Consider the following 18,876-nt stretch of genomic DNA (forward strand, 5'->3'; position numbering starts at 1 on the left):
CCAAACCTTCAGGAGGAGAACACAATGTGAACTGTGAGAGCCCTAACCCTAACAGCCCACTGACCATGATAATTCATGAAACTGACCATCCGTCTGCAGAGTGGTCTTCAACGGTGAGTGGTGGATTTGGATTCATCTGCTTGTTTCGGTGATAAGATGATCACCCTCTGGGGACTTGCAACACGACTGGCCAGTTGGACTTCATGCTGTGCGCACTCAACTAAAGCAAGGTGGCTTTGCTTCGAATATGACCAACTGACTTCAACAACAATTCGTATCCTGCTGGGATTTTTGAAGAACTAGGTACATGAGATAAGTTGCTGACTTGAAAGTTCTGAATGAATTCAAAAGTGCATTGAAACCTTTCATGTGTGTGTAACTTTGGGGAGTATAAAAATAATTGAGTGTTTCTTTTAAAATCATTGAGATATTATGTTATTAAATGGTATTAGTGTTTGAGAGGGAGACAGGAGAGATTCATAAATAATTATTAAATATCCTTCTGCTTTGTTTCGAAGTTGGTTTTACCTGTTAAGAATAGACAGGACATATTATAGCCCGTAAAGCTTTTCTGCCGTGTTACCCCTCTGGGTAATTCAGTGCTCGGAGGAAGCGCATAATAACACACACGCACTTTATATTTTATGTGTAACTGTATCATGTCCAACCCTTCACGTGAAAGAAAATAGACATAAGACCATTTTTGACATCCTTTCTTTGATATGCATTGTAGGTCTCACTCACAATGGATGATGTCACAGCAGGAAACAGGCATGATGGCACTGGAAGTGACTTGTTACCCTCTTCTACTCACTGTCTGTGCTTATGCATGATTCTCAATCAAAAGCTTCATATGACCAGCAATGCAAATGGCTGCATAAGGATCCTAGACGTTTATCCTTGATGCTTGTTTGTACAGAAAATCCATTCGTGGTTTCCTATCTCCCCCCCCTCCCTATTTGTATCCTTTTCGAAAAAATTGCATATTTAGTGTCTTCAGGAAGTATTGTTGTGGGCTGAGCGTCGGCAGCGAGCACGATCGCTAGATGGCGCAGTTGAGTCGGCTCCACCGAACACCCGGAATCTAGATCGTACCTTCCAATAACTCAAAAGGTACGGGTCCCTTACAGGACCGTGAATCGTCAATAATTCAGCCGCGTGGGACAGGGTTATTTGCCAAACTTCAAAATACCTAGCGGCCCACGTGGCGAGCTACCGAAGAATTCACACCCTCGACGGTTCTGGGAACCAGAGCTATCTCGGACCTTCCCGCCTCGTGCGGTCTTCGACGACCTGGATCGGCGGGACTCGAACCCGCAACTCAATGCAATGATAGACGCCAGCCGGCGTGAAGGTGGACCAGGCAGAACGCCGGTAGGCCAGACCAGACGACCAGGCGACGAGACCTTTTCGTTCCAGCCAGAACGCCCCAAACACTGATACTGGCCAACGCTCCTGCCACAAGCACACCGTCTCTCTCAACGCTGGTCCAGACAACCACTCTTCTCCTCATGCAGGAGGCGGCTTCTCTTCTGGCTATTCGCCTCCTGATTGGACAGTTGCGTTATGCGATTCGCTCGTCACCCCCGTGATTGGCCGAAAGGGCGCCAAGTCCGCTGATTGAACCGGGGGGGTGGGGGGGGGGAGGCGTCACGGCAGTCGCGGCGGACCGCCCCTCAAACAAGGAGAGTAACATGGTCCTGCGCGGGCTGCGCTTATTGGCCGACCGGTGGCAACCTCGCTCGCATCCCCCAGATTGGGCGAGAGACGTCAGGTCCTCATGAACTCTACCCATGTACGTACTGACACGCACGCGTGTAATGGTGCCGGTGGAGGATGGTGGAAGGAAGCGAAGGCAGGTGTCATCGCTGTTGTTGTTCTTGTTATAAGTGTGAAAGAAAACCCTGACTATCAAAATAACTCTGCAGCACATGAACATTTAATTCCCATTAGACTAGGGACGGGACCCTAACAAGAAACACGTACTTACCGATATAACTGTTCTATAGGGACCTGAATGTTGAGTGCAGTAAGCTTCCAGATTCGTAACAGTATTCACACCCCTTGACTTTTTAATTTTGTTTTGTTGCAACCTGAATTTGAAATTGGTTAAATTTAGATTTTTTTTGTCACTGATCTACACAAAATACCTCATAATGACAAAGTGAAAAATGTTTTTAGACATTTTTACAAATTAATTAAAAATAAAAAGCTGAAATATCTTGCATCAATAAGTATTCAACACCCTTACTATGACACTCCAAATTGAGCTCAAGTGCATCTATTTTCCTTTGATAATCCTCAAGATTGACAACTTGATTGGAGTCCACCTGTGGCCAATTCAATTGATTGCACATGATTTAGAAAGAAACACACCTTTCTATATAAGGTCCCACAGTTGACGGTGCATGTAAGAGCAGAAACTCTACCATGAATTCCAAGGAACTGTCTGTATAACTCTGAGAGAGAATTGGGAGGAGGCATAGATCTGGGTAAGAGTATAAAACAATTTGTAGAGTGTTGAAGGTTCCCAAGAGCAGTGAACTCCACCATTTGGAAATGGAAAGAATATGAAATTACCCAGACTTCCAAGAGCTGACAGTCCGACCAAAAGGAGCAACGGGGCAAGGACCTTGGTTAGGGAGGTGACCAAGAATCCAATGACCACTCTGACAGAACTAGAGTTCCTTGGCTGATATGGGAGAACCTGCCAGAAGCACAACAATCTCTGCAGCACTTCACAAATCTAGGCTTTATGGGAGAGTGATCAGACAGATGCCACCCCTGAGAAAAAGGCACATGACAGCACGCCTGGAGTTTGTAAAAAGCCACGTGAAAGAGAGCACGAGGCAAAAGATTCTGTGGGCTGATGAGATGAAAATTAAACTTTTTGGCCTGAATGCAAAGTGCTATGTCTAGCAGAAACCCAGCACAGCTCATCACCCATCTAACGCCATCCCCACTATGAAGCATGGTGGTGGCAGCATCATGCTATGGGGATGCTTTTCAGTGCCAGGGACTGGGAGACTTGTAAGGCTTGAGAGAACAATTAATGGAGCCAAATACAGGCAAATCCTTGAGGAGAACCTGCTTCAGAGTGCAAAAGACATTAGACTGCGGTGAAGATTTACATTCCAACAGGACAATGACCCCAAGCATAGAGCCAAAGCAACACTGCAATGGCTTCATAACAAGAACATGAAAGTACTTGAGTGGCCCTTATTTTATATATAATACAGCCCTGACTGTATTTATAATACAACGCAGACTCAAATCCCATTGAGAATCTGTGGAAAGACTTGAAGATTGCTGTTCACCAACACTCCCCATCCAACTTGACAGAGCTTGAGCAAATGTGCAAGGAAGAATGGGAGAAAATCCCCAAATCCAGATGTGCAAACCTGATACAGACCTAACCCAAGAAGACCCGAAGCTATAATTCCTGCCAAAGGTGCTTCATCAAAATATTGACTTAGGGCTAAATACTTATGTAAATAAGATACTTCTGTGTGTAATTTTCAATTAATTTGTTAATATTTCTAAAAACATGTTTTCACTGTCATTATGAGGTATTTTTCTGTAAATCGGTTACAAAAAATTTAAATTCAATCCATTTTAAATTCAGGCTGCAACACAACAAAATGTGAAAAAGTCGAGTGTGAATACTTTCTAAAGGCACTGCACCTTTGTTGATGTTGGTGAATGCACATTACACTGGGATTCGATTAAAAATCCAGCCCAATGGTTGTCATTAATGAAGTGTGGCTGTGCCTGCACATTCAGGCAGGAACTTATAATTTGGCATGGATGCTAGCAATGACTGTCTCGTCTTTGCCTCTACAGAGCAGGCAAAGGAAGGGGGGTCATGGAAGGGCCTGTGGTCCACTTTAATGTTCTCCAGCAAAATAATACTCGCAGATGGGTCCTCAGCTTAATGTCCATCTGAGGGATAATTTACTGATTGATAAAATGCCCTTCCTGCAAAGCACCAATGCAACAGCTTCAAGTGAGATTGAGAATTAATTAGACAAATTAAGCCAGCACTTTGCTCTTGGCCTAAGGTTTAGTACTAACCAACCAAATCAGTTTGACTTATTTTGAATTTGTTGCATTTCATCCATGAAATGATAATTTGTAACCATGCACCTTTTGGGTCATCACTGCTGAAAGGCTGAGGCATCTTGGCTGCGTGGGTACACCATCAGCAAATGCAGGTCCATAACGTTGGTGCCTGTGAACCCCGTTAGTACCAGATTTTGACCACCCATGGCAGAAAAAAAGCCAAATGAGTCACTGTGGCTCAGAAAGACGAAAGGGTCCAACCCCAATGCTCGAGCCTGGCCGAGACTGCCGGGATAAATTACTGCTCCGGCTGCTTCTGTTGGCCCATCCTGGCCATCGGTGCCAGCAGCCAAAAATGTCAAGTTAAAATCATCCTGCAACACAAAACATGCCTTTTAGTGTCTCAACTCCTTTACAAATGCCTATTATTGATCAATGCAGGAAAACTTGGTGGAATCTTAGACACAAGCAGTATGGTATTTCGCACAAGTGCCCGAATTACTGGAGAATTAGCAAACACACCTGATATTTTAACTTTCCTTCATTACATACTGGCTCTTGCTCAACCATCTCGATTTTATAACACCAGGTACAGTGTCTTCAGGAAGTATTCACACCCTTTGACTTTTGTCACATTGTGTTACAGCCTTAATTTATAATGTATTGAATGAAATTTTTTTTGTCACCAATCTACACAAAATACCACATAATGACAAAGTGAAAACATGTTTTTAGAAATTTTTACAAATTAATTAAACATGAAAAGCTGAAATGTCTATATATAATAGCGGAAAAAAGTGCCTGTGCATCATTTACATCAATGGTGAAGTGAGAAATGAAAACAAACACATCACATGGTTTGGTCATATCAATATTTAGCGTTTTTGAAGATGGTTTTGAAGATGGCGCAATCGTCATTCCATTTCATCCCACACATCTTCTAATTCTATGGGAGAAAGACCAAGCGAAACAGCTGGCCAGGGAAACGTGGGAATGTTCTGTTGTGTGATGAAGTCAGTGACCATTCATGCGACGTGAGGGTGTGCATTTTCCTGTTTAAGTGTGATGTGACGGCCATGAACCTACAGGAACAGGGATGTGAGGACGGAGAACTTCATCATGACACCGAATAAGTGTCAAATCACTATTAATGACCTCCAGCTGGGTTCTGTGATGTGCGAAGTACTTACGAAATTGCAATTGAATCGGTTCACCCATGTATGAGCAAGGGGGCTTTGAATGTTCATTTTGCCCGAACAATGCACTCATTGACCTTTGACCCCTGACCTACTCGATATAGGTCATTATGCAAATGAGCAAAGTTGTAGTACTCATTCCGGTCTATAAGCATGCAAAGATTCATTTGATTCGGTTCAACCGTCTTGGAGCTAGTGTACTTTGAATTTTCAGCGGGAATGCTCAATGGCCCTCAGACACCCAAGTTGAGAGGGTTACCATTTGGAAACTATAAGATATAGAAAAAAATGGATGTCATATAGCGGATAGAGAATCACCTTAAGATTATCCATTCCAAATCTCATCGAGTTCCATCGACTGATAACTACTCAGTATCAATTTGAATGAAAAGTACCGAAAATGCGGTTTGATATCGGAAATCCCCAAAGTTCGAGGGGGTGCTGTGGGTGAACAAAGATATAAATCGAAAATCCGGCTCGATCGTTTGTGCACAATGCATTCCAGATGATTAGTGTGAATTTTCATGACCATCTGACCATAACCCTAGGAGGAGTAGCATTTGGCGTGAAGGCACCTCCAGCTCTCGCATATTATCGATTTTTGCCGTTTGACCCCTGACCTAAGCAATATCAGTCAATATGTCCTGAGGCAAAGCTGCAGTACTCATTGCGTACTATGAACCTGCAAAGTTTCATTCAGATCGATGCACTCACCTGGTCGCTAGGGCGCCTTCAATTTTCGCCAATTTTCGGGCATATGCCATTTGTAGGGGGTGCTGCGGGTAAACTATTCCATATATCACAAAAACCAGAATATATTTGGTAGAGCATCACCTGTAGATGATGCATGCCAAATTTCATAAGCCTACATGGGATAATGGCTTTCGGAATTGATTTCGCGTGAACGGTACCGATTTTGAATGTTTTTCGGCTGTTGCTAGGGAACCAAAGCGTCCCGAGCAACCATCACAATTTCCAAAGCACGAGGTCATAAGATGTACCTACCACCCGAGTTTGGTCAAAATCGGGCCACGTTTACTACCAATTATGCTGATGACAAACAAACAAACATCCAAACAAACAGACAGAATTACTGACAATAAGGGTCACCTATTTCGGCGACCCAATATATATATATATATATATATATATATATATATATATATATATATATATATATATATATATATATATATATATATATATATATATATATATATATATATATATATATATATATATATATAGTTCCAGCTATGGAAATTCGCAATACACCATAAAGGGTCCTTAGATCAGTTATGACGCTAAGTTCATGTGTAGTTCGTCCACACCTGTTGTTTAGGGGGAATATGTGATTCATCCAGGCTGCGACACTTTGAGTTAGCCATTTTTCTTTCTCTATCGTTATTTTGGACCATTAAGCCGCCAACAACTCAAACACCACCACCTTCGCCTCTTTCCCTCCACAACTCCATCCCGCAAACATCACTTCACCGCCATTCCCAAACAACGCCCGCCAACAACCAGACCACTACAGCAAACCCCCCACCACCTTCGCCTTTCTCCTTCCACAACCATCAACCACACCACCAGTCAACACCAAATGTCGTGCTGTCCAAGGCCCGTTCGGTAATTGATGCCGCACGCGTCGAGCCGCGGGTACAAATGGGTGCCTTTTTAGGAGAGGAAAACGGATCAGGAAGGCTTCACGCCCCTTTTTGCCCAACCAATGGCTGAACGTCAGGTGGCATGGCCCCGCATCCAAGCGCGTTTTGATCCGCGAATCTGCATACAGGCTCCTTCCCTGGTCAATAAAAGACGCGAGCACGACGCAGCTCGTGTGTGTGTGTCCAGGAAGGAGTGTGAAGAAACGTGTCCAGAAAGGTGTCCAGCTCGTGTGTCCGGAAGGGGTGCAGAAAGTGGCGCCGGTCGGAAGTCGTGAAGTCTGAGGCGTGTGTTTGCGGGGATCGGACGGCGAAGGGGACGGAGTTCGGAGTGGAGGTCGAGGGACGAGTCGCGGAGTGGAACAGGGACACGGAGGAGGGCTCAGGGGTGAGAGTTCGCCAGAGTCAGGTGCGGTCCCGGGACCCCGCTAGCGTGACGGAGCGTCCGCCATTCCCCTCTCCCGACCCCGAGCATCAACAATTCCCCCCTCCATCCACGCTGAGATAGCGCCGGTAACCCCGTCCATTCCCCAACTCAACCGTGGTGCATGCGCGACGCACGCCTGGAGGAGCTCACCGACCATACCAGGGGCACGGAGTGAAGCGAGTTACGCGGACATTGCGGCTGTCCCGCCATCGCGCCACGAGGGCGCGGGTAAGACCACTTCAGTCTCGTGGACCTGACCGATCACCCAGGTCACACGTTCATTTGGTCCACGGACCAGTCTGCCTCCTTGCCTGTGAGGGTGGCTTGTGTTTTCTTTGCTTTTTGTGTAAATGTATGTGTGGCGCCAGTCTTGTAAGTAAACCTGTATAAGTGTGCTGAAAATAATTGCCTCTTTTTATTCGGTAGTAACTGCGTATTGTTCTTGCTTTAACTGTTATATGTGCATTTTTGTATGGCTGTGAATACGTGCTTGCCGTGTGTGTGTGTGTGTGTGTGTGTGTGTGTGTGTGTGTGTGTGTGTGTGTGTGTGTGTGTGTGTGTGTGTGTGAAATAAAGTGCTTGCTCGTTGAACTGTTTTCCCGTTTCGTTGCGTCCTTTCCTCCGTTGAAAGTTCCATCTTGCATCATGTAAGGGATTGGTAGTGGGTGTAGACACCCAATAAATAATCTGAACCGATGAGGTCGACGATAACTCCGCTCTGTTATCCCTGCAGCACGGAACGAGCCGCTTAAGCGGTTCGTGTTCGAAGTCGACCTGCGGCGAGGTACGATCGCCCGGTCAACCACTCGTGCAGGTACTTAGGTAGGTCGAATTTGGCGAGCAACCCTATCCTGCGTGGGTGGGCAATTGGCACGACCGTGGTGAGGTCAAACCCCCACCCGTGACTGGCTCCCGGCGGTAGTTCCAGGAGGGTCACGACTGAATTGTCCGTTCCGGTGGGCGATGCGTTGTGATTCGAGTTACGTGGCCGATCGCACGCCGGGTGGGCGAAATTCGTAACAAAATATATATATATATATATATATATATATATATATATATATATATATATATATATATATATATATATATATATTGTTGTGGTTACCAGATTCGCAAACCACCATTCAGGTCCCTTGGGTGAGGTATCTCGGTAAGTGCATGTGTAGTTAGGCCCAAACCCGTTGTCTAGTGGGAATACATGTCATTTATGCGAGCTGCGACTCTTCAGGATAGCCGTTTTTCTTTCACTATCTTTATTTTGGACCAACCGCCATGATCACAACCACAACATCAACCACCAACCACAACGCCGCTTCACCACAACCGCCACGACCTTCCCGTCACACCTCGCAACCGTAGCATCGCCACCGTTCTTGCCCCGCTGTGGGTACCGGTGTTGGACTCATGCAGAGCGCACGTTGAACAGCGTGTACAAAATCACGGATTTTGTGCTTCAAAAACGACACACGCCCACTTTTTGCCGTCCAATCGGTGAGCGAGGGGCGATTTGGCCCCGCCTCCAGAACGATCGATATATGCAAATTTGTGGATCAAAAAGCCTTCACGCCCACTTTTTCTCGGGCCAATGGGGAGCGAGGTGAAAGGTCAAAGGGAGGGGGTCAAAGGCGAAGTGACGGGGGGATAAAAGGACGGTGTTCGTCAGTCAGAGGAGAGTCGCAAACGAGAACGAGAAGGAGTCGGAACAAAGGAGAACGAAAAAGAGAACGGGAACGAGAAAGGGTCGCAAACGAGAACGAGAAGGAGTCGAGAACGAGAAGGAGTCGGAACGGAGGGGACGAGTGTGGAAGACTGGAGCCCGAAGCCTGCAGTGGCTGGAGAAGCTGAAGAGAGTCGGACGAGGGGGTGCTCGCGTCGGTGCCAGGAGCTGCACGCCCGAGGGAGGCCGGCAGCGCGACCTGGCCGAGGTGGAGACGCACACCAGGGATAATAAAGATCCTCTATACCCCGAGCATCAGCAACCCCCTCCTGTTTCCCCCCGCGCTGAGATAGTGCGACCAAGGGGGCCCCTTTTCCCACCCCCTGCCAGGCACTGTCCACGAGGCCCGCGGGTTGCGGGGCCATCGCCGCTCCGCGTCTCATCACCAGACGGGTAGGCCCGACCCGGTCTCGGCCTCAGGCCTGCCTCATTCTTGAGGGTATTTCTTTTCCTTGGTTTTGGGTATGTGTTGTCGGCGCCGTCTGTGAAGTAGAATTGTATAAGTGTTGCCGTGTGCTCGGTAGTCGGTATTAGCTCTGCACTGTGTTTTCACTTTTATGTTTGCTTTTTGTGTAAATGGAATTGTGTTTTCTTTTTTTGTGTGCATTTGGTGGAATTGTATTTGTGTGCTTCCCGTGTGCCGCGAATAAATGTGCTTTATTGTTGAACTGTTCTCCCGCTTCGCTTCGTCTTTTCCCCCATTGAACCCTCATCTTGCTTCACGTAAAGGGTTGGTAGTGGGCTGAGTACGCCCGATAATTAATCGAACCGTCGAGGTCGACGATAACACCGCTCGGTTATTCTGATAGTACGGAACGGGTCGCTTAAGTGGCCCGTGTCCGAAGTCGACCTGCGGCGAGGTGCGATCGCCCGGTCTACCCTCCGCGTGGGTACTTAGGTAGTTCGAATTTGGCGAGCAACCCTATCCCACGCGGGGGCTGATTGGCTCGATCGCGGTGAGACCGAAAGGTCCACCCGTGACTGGTTCCCGGCGTTAGTCCGAGAGGGTCACGACTGGATTGTCCGTCCGGTGGGCGACGTGCCGCGATTCGAGTTACGTGGCCGTCGCACGCCGGCGGGCGCGGAATCCGCAACACTGGTGTCAGGTCGTGCGATACAAATTCATCGCCCTCCTCGCGGCACTGGTATCGGAGAACAGGAAAACGGGCTCTCCTGTCTCCGGCTAAATTTACGGGAATCGGTCCAGGGGTGAGAGAAGCGACCCCCGATTCCCTCCAAATTACGAGCGAGTTAAATTAACCCTTCACGAGAAGCAAGATGGCGTCTCAAGGCGAGCGGGAGCCGGGGGTATTAGAAATGTATATGTGTAGTAATGTAGAATCCATGGTCCAGGATGGAATCCCCGAGCAGGAAATGTTGATTGTGCAGGAACACGGACTCGCCCAACTGAACCCAGAGCCCGAAATGGGAGCGGCAGCGGCCGCAGTGTATGACACCTCCCCCCCCCTCTCCACCAAGACCCTTCCCCAACCCCTGCCGAAACGGCTCACTCAAGCGCACCCGACGTGGCCCAGCTATGCGCCATGCTGGCGGCAATGACAAATGAAATAAAAAACGAAATGAAAAGCATGGGCAAGCAAATGAAAAAAGAAATGAAAGAACTACGGGGTGAGACGCAGAACATGGGCCGATGCCTGCAGGCGGGCATGAAGGCCGTGAGCAGGGAACTTAAAATGGCAACTCCACGTGTCGGAACAAACGAGCTGGAAGGGGGTGCAACGGCTGACAGGCCCGCGGTGGAGGCGGATAAGGAAAAAGTAATTCGGGAGACAAGAGACGAGGTGAAAGTAATTGCGAGGGAGAGAAAAGAACAATTAATACGGAAAGCAAGGATGAGGTACGCGGAGATCGTGAAAGAGCAAGGAGTGAAAAACAGGGAAGGACGGGAGCGACTTAAAGAGAAAGCAAGGTTGACCTACATAAAGATAAGGGAAAGACGCCAGAAAGAAGCAGAGACCAATAAACACGATGAAGACGGGGTAAGTGACGCGCACACACACACGGAGGTAGTGGAGGACAATGGGGGTGAGCTCGCGGAGCGTGTGGGGACCCAGTGCGAGCACCTGGATGGCCTCCTCCAGGAACGAGGGGAGGGAGTATGCCCCCTTGAGGTGAGTCACGACCAGGTGAGTTCGGTCGTGCTTTGCGAGGTTGAGGGGAGGAGTGCTGTGGACAGGTGCACGGAGAGCTTGGGGGGTATAGAGGCCCCGGAGACCCTTGTGGGGACACGAATCCCCAGTGTGGTTGTCCCTGTGTGTGTGGTGCAAGGTGTGAGTGCGTCCCCGTGTGTGGAAGCGACCCCGTGTGTGAGTGGTGTGGTGGCGATGTTGCCGGAGTACGTGCTTCCCAGCACACCGTGTGTGGATGAGGCACGGAGTGCGAGTGAGGCACCGCGGGTTAGTGCCCCCGCGTGTATGAGTGAGGCACGGTGTGTGGATGAGGTACCGCGGGTGAGTGCCCCCGCGTGTGTGGATGAAGCACGGAGTGCGAGTGAGGCACCGCGGGTGAGTGCCCCCGCACGCGTGAGTGAACGGCCGTGTGCAAGGTTGCCGTGTGCAAGGGAGACCGTGTGTGTGAGAGAGCGGTATGAGAGGGAGATGTCGGTTGGCATGCGGGAGCACGCAGCCGCGTCTCCCCGTGTGAATGTGATGGAGTGGACTGTGTGCGTCGTAACACGCAGGTGTGCGTGGGTTGAATGGCGACGACGACGGCGACATGCGAGTAAAGAAAGCCGAGTAGCGGCTGTAGCTATTTCGAGGACCGTGCCGGGTTCACCCAGCAGTGAGCACGCGGTTCGTGCTGTGCAACGCACGAGACCGCCACGTGCTCGCTTGCGAGAGTGAAGTCCCGGTCCGGAAACGCACGCGGTGGATTTGCCGATCCCGCGGACGGACAAAGTTTAGGCAGGTAAACGGATTTGGACCGGACGGGTTCTCAACGCGATCGTGTGTGTTAAGCTCCAACGGGCAAAGCACATGTGTTCGCGTGGGGAACCCCTCGAGACGTGGGGCTTGTTTTTTTTATGCGCACGGTGACGCCATGGCTGCACGTGGGGTTGGAATCCGGCAGGAGGGGTATCTCTGCCGGATGGTAGCGTCCAAGGAGGGACGAGGAACACGTGCAGCTGCATGACGTCACGGGCAGGTGCAAAGTGCGCGAGCTCTGAGTTGCCGCGCAGGTGCTGCGCATGGAAAGAAAAAATAAAGGGAAAAGAGCAAGCCTCACTTTCGGGTGTACAGGATTCCTGGGCAAGGGGTGGAAGACCCCCTTGACCCTGGGCACAGGATGGAAACTAGTTAGGGGGAAGGGTTAGCTTAGTTAGACCGACTTCATGGGGCAGGGGTAAGTCCTCATGGAGTCCGTGGAATGGATTAGTTAGAGGGATTTAGTGAGCTTTAGGTTGGGAAATAAAATGAATTTTTGAGTTTGGAGACAGACAGACTTTGGATGTGTAGCGGGGACGTAGCTTAGCTACGTAGTGTTAAAAGGAACGTGCTTTAGTGTAAGGGATGACGTGGGAGCACGAGTTAGTTAGGGGAGGTAGTTAGAAGGATGGCAGAGTTCAGTGGTGAGTGTGTTGAAGAGTTGGTGAGTGAAGTGGAAGCATGTGCTTGGTGAGTGAGTGAGGCCAGCGGGTCTGTGTGTGTGTGGAGCGAATGGGGAATGCATGGTGCGATGAGTGATTGGGGGGAGGAGTGACTCCCGCCCAAGGGACCCCGGGGTCAGTGTAGAGTGAGTTAGCTGGGTTAGTCAAATTGAAAAATGGAGGTCGTTTTGTTGTTGATGGGTGTGTAGGCTCGAAACCCGTTTGGAGGGGTGCAGGAGCCCTGTTGACGGGCTTGGGAGCGTGGCTGCGAAAGGTGAGTATCGCTGAGTGGGTACCCCGGGCACCAGGCTAGTCGGCCGTGGTAGGCCAAGGGCCCATGGGGGCCGGGATAGCGTAGTGGGCACGGGTGCGCCTGCTTGGTGCGGGGGCCCGGGGCGCCATTAGCCGCGTGGGCAGTGTTGTGGGCACGGGTGACCCTCGGAAAGGGGCCCGGGAGGCCGGCCTGCCACGTGTGCGTTTCAGGGGAGGTGCCAGGGGGCACTCCCGGTGTTAGGGAGCTGGTAGGCTCGGAGGCAGTGTAGTGCCCGGGGGTGCCATAGCGGGAGATTCGGCAGAGGGTCGTGCCTGCCAAAGGGAGCCACGTGTCCCAGCCAGGAGACCGTGTGAGGGCACGGAGAGAAAATTGGGGGGCGAGGCCCGAAATTGTGAGGACACCAACACAGGCGACGGGAATCTGGGTTGTTAGAACCAATAGTTTAAGCGAGAGGCGCTTGTTGAAAGCCCCGGGGTAGTTTAAGAGTTAATGGTTAGGGTAGATTAGGAGATGTACCCCTCCGCACCATCCATCCCCTCGCTCTCGTTGTGGGCCGCTGGACCCACTTGGGTTATAGATCGCCGAACTCTGGGGAGGCCATTCTGAGGCTTCGTTGGGCCTCGAAACAGGACGTTAGCTCTCCCTTATTCCCCTCCGGGAAGGGAACGTAGGGGTTGGGAGTAGGCTAGGTGACAGGATAGGTTAGCCGAACAAGGACGATAAAGGGGGTTAGGGGACGATTTATAGTGGGGAAGTAAAAATAAAAACAAACAAAAAAAAAAGTTGGGGCTAAATTGGTTTTTCACAAATTAAGGGAGTGGGTATGTACAGTGACAGGCAAAGGCGATAGGTGGGAGGGAGACAGGTAGGTAGGTCCGAGCCCGCCTTCCAAGTGGCCAGCACCACCGCACTCCCTCCACCAACCTTCACTGAACGGCAAAGGCTGGCCAACTTCATCGGCTGGCCGTGTTTTGCTTCAAGGCGGAGGCCGGCCAACTTCATCGGCAGCTGTTGTTTTGCTGCAAGGCCTGTGCCATCGGCTGGCCGTGTTTGCTTCAAGGCCTGTGCCGGCCAGTTCATCTGCCCGCTATGTTTGCCTGCAGCGGCCTTCTTCTACGGGCTGTGTTTGCCTGCTGCCTTTGCCATGCCATGCCCACTGCCCACGTTCACCAGCCCCGTTCAATTTTTGCTTTGCCCCCCCTGTTCATTTCCATGTGCGCCAGGATCAAGGCAACAGTTTGCAAGCTGCGAGAACTGCCCTGTTGGCAGCTACAACACGGGCCTGCAGTGGCAGCCCGTGCACCGTGTTTGTGTCCATGCATCCATTCGTTGTGCTCATTGCGTGTGCCACTTGAGCTGGCACGGAGACTGCGTTTGTGCAGCCCATGCACCGTTGTGGTTCACTGCATTCAGTTCAAACCGTTCATGCATTCATTCGTTGTGCTCATTGCGTGTGCCACTTGAGCTGGCACGGAGACTGCGTTGTGCAGCCCATGCACCGTTGTGGTTCACTGCGTTCAGTTCAAAAGGGAAGGCCTTGGACTGCGTGTGAGCAGCCAGCCACGTTCCCTGTCACCTGCATTGTTTGAGTCAGAGACTGCATGTGGGCAGCCTGGCTCCCTGCTAACTGCTTTCTTTTTGCAGAGTTCGATGATCCTGGGCCATGGTTTAGTGTAAAATTTGTAAGTTAAGGTTAAGATGTACTGTAAATATGAGTGCGCCCCCGGCATGTTTGTCTTAGCGCCGGCAATTTTATTTAAGTCGTCCGTATGAGTGAGTTTGTTTAGATAGTTACGCAGCCCTCAGGTTATTTATTTTGGGGACACGAATACCATGAATGTCGCACTCAGGGATCCGTAGGTAAAGTGTACTAGGGGAAAACTACACATGATGGCCCACGAAAATTTGACGACTCGGGACGAGTCTGTAAAAAGGGAAGGGGGTAGTGTTATGGTTACCAGATTCGCAAACCACCATTCAGGTCCCTTGGGTGAGGTATCTCGGTAAGTGCATGTGTAGTTAGGCCCAAACCCGTTGTCTAGTGGGAATACATGTCATTTATGCGAGCTGCGACTCTTCAGGATAGCCGTTTTTCTTTCACTATCTTTATTTTGGACCAACCGCCATGATCACAACCACAACATCAACCACCAACCACAACGCCGCTTCACCACAACCGCCACGACCTTCCCGTCACACCTCGCAACCGTAGCATCGCCACCGTTCTTGCCCCGCTGTGGGTACCGGTGTTGGACTCATGCAGAGCGCACGTTGAACAGCGTGTACAAAATCACGGATTTTGTGCTTCAAAAACGACACACGCCCACTTTTTGCCGTCCAATCGGTGAGCGAGGGGCGATTTGGCCCCGCCTCCAGAACGATCGATATATGCAAATTTGTGGATCAAAAAGCCTTCACGCCCACTTTTTCTCGGGCCAATGGGGAGCGAGGTGAAAGGTCAAAGGGAGGGGGTCAAAGGCGAAGTGACGGGGGGATAAAAGGACGGTGTTCGTCAGTCAGAGGAGAGTCGCAAACGAGAACGAGAAGGAGTCGGAACAAAGGAGAACGAAAAAGAGAACGGGAACGAGAAAGGGTCGCAAACGAGAACGAGAAGGAGTCGAGAACGAGAAGGAGTCGGAACGGAGGGGACGAGTGTGGAAGACTGGAGCCCGAAGCCTGCAGTGGCTGGAGAAGCTGAAGAGAGTCGGACGAGGGGGTGCTCGCGTCGGTGCCAGGAGCTGCACGCCCGAGGGAGGCCGGCAGCGCGACCTGGCCGAGGTGGAGACGCACACCAGGGATAATAAAGATCCTCTATACCCCGAGCATCAGCAACCCCCTCCTGTTTCCCCCCGCGCTGAGATAGTGCGACCAAGGGGGCCCCGTTCGCACCCCCTGCCAGGCACTGTCCACGAGGCCCGCGGGTTGCGGGGCCATCGCCGCTCCGCGTCTCATCACCAGACGGGTAGGCCCGACCCGGTCTCGGCCTCAGGCCTGCCTCATTCTTGAGGGTATTTCTTTTCCTTGGTTTTGGGTATGTGTTGTCGGCGCCGTCTGTGAAGTAGAATTGTATAAGTGTTGCCGTGTGCTCGGTAGTCGGTATTAGCTCTGCACTGTGTTTTCACTTTTATGTTTGCTTTTTGTGTAAATGGAATTGTGTTTTCTTTTTTTGTGTGCATTTGGTGGAATTGTATTTGTGTGCTTCCCGTGTGCCGCGAATAAATGTGCTTTATTGTTGAACTGTTCTCCCGCTTCGCCGTCTTTTCCCCCATTGAACCCTCATCTTGCTTCACGTAAAGGGTTGGTAGTGGGCTGAGTACGCCCGATAATTAATCGAACCGTCGAGGTCGACGATAACACCGCTCGGTTATTCTGATAGTACGGAACGGGTCGCTTAAGTGGCCCGTGTCCGAAGTCGACCTGCGGCGAGGTGCGATCGCCCGGTCTACCCTCCGCGTGGGTACTTAGGTAGTTCGAATTTGGCGAGCAACCCTATCCCACGCGGGGGCTGATTGGCTCGATCGCGGTGAGACCGAAAGGTCCACCCGTGACTGGTTCCCGGCGTTAGTCCGAGAGGGTCACGACTGGATTGTCCGTCCGGTGGGCGACGTGCCGCGATTCGAGTTACGTGGCCGTCGCACGCCGGCGGGCGCGGAATCCGCAACAATATATATATATATATATAGATATATATATAGATATATATATATAGATATATATATATATATACATATATATATAGATATATAGATATATATATATATAGCGCGTCTGTCTGTTCGGCGAGGGGCTTCTCAGTTCAGTGTGGGGCTTCAAAATCAAATCGCCACCATATGTTTTTTGCTCTGGGGAGCCTCTTTTGTAAGGCTCGCACTTTCTTACACTGTCACGGCTTTATCTCAACTCTAATTCAATATCTGATTTCATTTTTTGTAGTCGCTAAGATGGCGCAAGTTTCAGATGCAAAAAACGGGAAGAAAATTTGCATTTTTAGACAAAAATGCATTTTAAGTGAAATCAAGGCCTGTAATATAAAGTCCATTCAGACTCCCTCACAGCTGTATCTTCACTCTAATTCACCATCTGAATTCATTTTTTGTAGTCGTTAAGATGGTTCAAGTTTCATTTTCAGCAAAACGTGACAAAATCAGACAAATATTGGCATTTTTACACAAAAATGAATTCTAATAGCCCTATGTATATGAATCTGTTTGGACTGTTGGGAGGGGAGAAAGTATAGAAGGAAAGAAGGGGAGTAGAGGTGGGAGGGATTGGTAGAAGAGCGAGGGTAGGTGGAGTTGTAAGAGGAGGTAGACGGCGTAGAGGAGAGAGGGGAGGGGAATCAGAAGAGTGAAGGTAGTGAGAGTAGTGAGAGGAGGGAGGGGAAGTGGAAGAGCACGGGTTGGGGAGTCGTGAGAGGAGGAAGGGGAAGTAGAAGAGCGAAGGTAGGGAAAGTAGTGAAAGGAGGGAGGGGTAGTAGCTAAGTGTGAGGGTAGGGTTCTCTGCAAAGAAAAACTGAAGTTAAGGTTCAAACTGTGGTCTAATTATATTTTTTCATGTTCCTGGAGTATATATTGTTACGGCTGTGGAAATTCACGAACCACCATTCAAGTGAGATATCTCTAAGTACATGTGTAGTTAGCCCAAACCCGTTGTATAGAGGGAATTTATGTGATCCATTCGGGCTGCGATGCTTTGAGTTAGCCATTTTTTCTGTTCTATCTTTATTTTGAACCAACCACGTCTCAACCGCCATCACACAACAACCACCTTAACCACCACGCCAGCCATTGTCACCAACTACAACCATGCTCAAACCCTCAGACAACAACAACAACGCCAACAGCCACGACCTTCACCTTCACAACTCAATCCCGCAAACATCGCATCACCGCCATTCCCAACGGCACCATAACCATCAACCCTCACCACCGAAAACCCTCCACCACCTTCGCCTCTTTCCTTCACAACCAACAACCGCACCACCTGTGAACACTGAACGTCAGGCTGTCTCGAGCCCGTTTGGCGATTGGTGCCGAAAGTGCTGAGCCGCGAGCGCAAATGGCAGCCTTTCCGAGGGAAAATTCGGATCAAAAATGCTACACGCCCACTTCTCCTCCGTCCAATTCGCGAGCGCGGGGCGGCTTGGCCCCACCTCCAGGCGCGTGTGTGTGAAGTCGATATATGCAAATTCTAGGATCAGGGGAGGTTCACGCCCCCGTTTCCTCTGACCAATGGGCGAGCGTGGCTCCGCCCCCGAGGTCATTCTGATCCGAATATTTGCATATTGGTTTCTCCTGCCGGCCTATAATAAGGCGAGTGCAAGGCGAATTGAGAGTGGTGATCGGGGGAGTCGGGCGAGGAGAGTGTGGAACGGAGAAGAGTTGCAGAGAGAGTCGGGTGAGGGAGAGCGGTGGAACTGCAGGCAAGGGAGCTCGGGTCCGAGGCAAGAAGGACGGCGGTCGGCGACGAGGTCGCGGTGTGGGATCGCTCGTCTCGGGACCCAAGCCAGCCAGCCACTCCCCTCCCCCAGGGCATCAACAATCTCCCTTTCCCCCACGCTGAGATAGTGCAAAAGGGGGCCCCATTCCCCCCCCACCCGACACGTGGTGCCAACGAAACCCACCAAGGAGCACGGAGTCGGGGCACAGCCGCGCGGCCACATTTGCGGCTCGCCCGCCAACGAGTCACGAGGACGCGGGTAGGACCCACCCGGTCTCGCGGACCTGGCCGCTCCTCCAGGTCACGCGCACATTTGGCCTACAGGCCTGTCTGCCTCCTTGTCCATGAGGGTGGCTTCTTTCCTTTGCTTTTGTGTAAATGTGTGTTGGCGCCGTCTGTGAAGTAGAACTGTATAAGTGTTGCCGTGTGTGCGCGTAGTCGGAATTAACTCTGCGTCATTGTTGCTTTTATTGTTTGAGTGGCTTTA

At 50.3% G+C, this 18,876-nt stretch overlaps 1 protein-coding gene across 2 annotated transcripts in view; it reads right to left on the reverse strand.

Moving 5' to 3' along the window:
• Nucleotides 1–700: 700 nt before the first annotated feature.
• Nucleotides 701–18,876, reverse strand: part of GLYCTK (glycerate kinase) — a 39,600-nt gene continuing 21,424 nt past the window's right edge. For both annotated transcript variants that reach the window (XM_085894256.1, XM_085894257.1), the window contains one exon: nucleotides 701–4,436. In XM_085894256.1, coding sequence (XP_085750382.1) covers nucleotides 4,158–4,436 — 279 coding nt within the window. In that variant the 3' untranslated portion in view covers nucleotides 701–4,157. The remainder of the gene's footprint in view (nucleotides 4,437–18,876) is intronic.

This window comes from Eptatretus burgeri, chromosome 9, assembly GCF_056783735.1.
Source record: "Eptatretus burgeri isolate ZD-2024b chromosome 9, Ebu_testis_v1, whole genome shotgun sequence".
Classification (NCBI taxonomy): domain Eukaryota; kingdom Metazoa; phylum Chordata; class Myxini; order Myxiniformes; family Myxinidae; genus Eptatretus; species Eptatretus burgeri.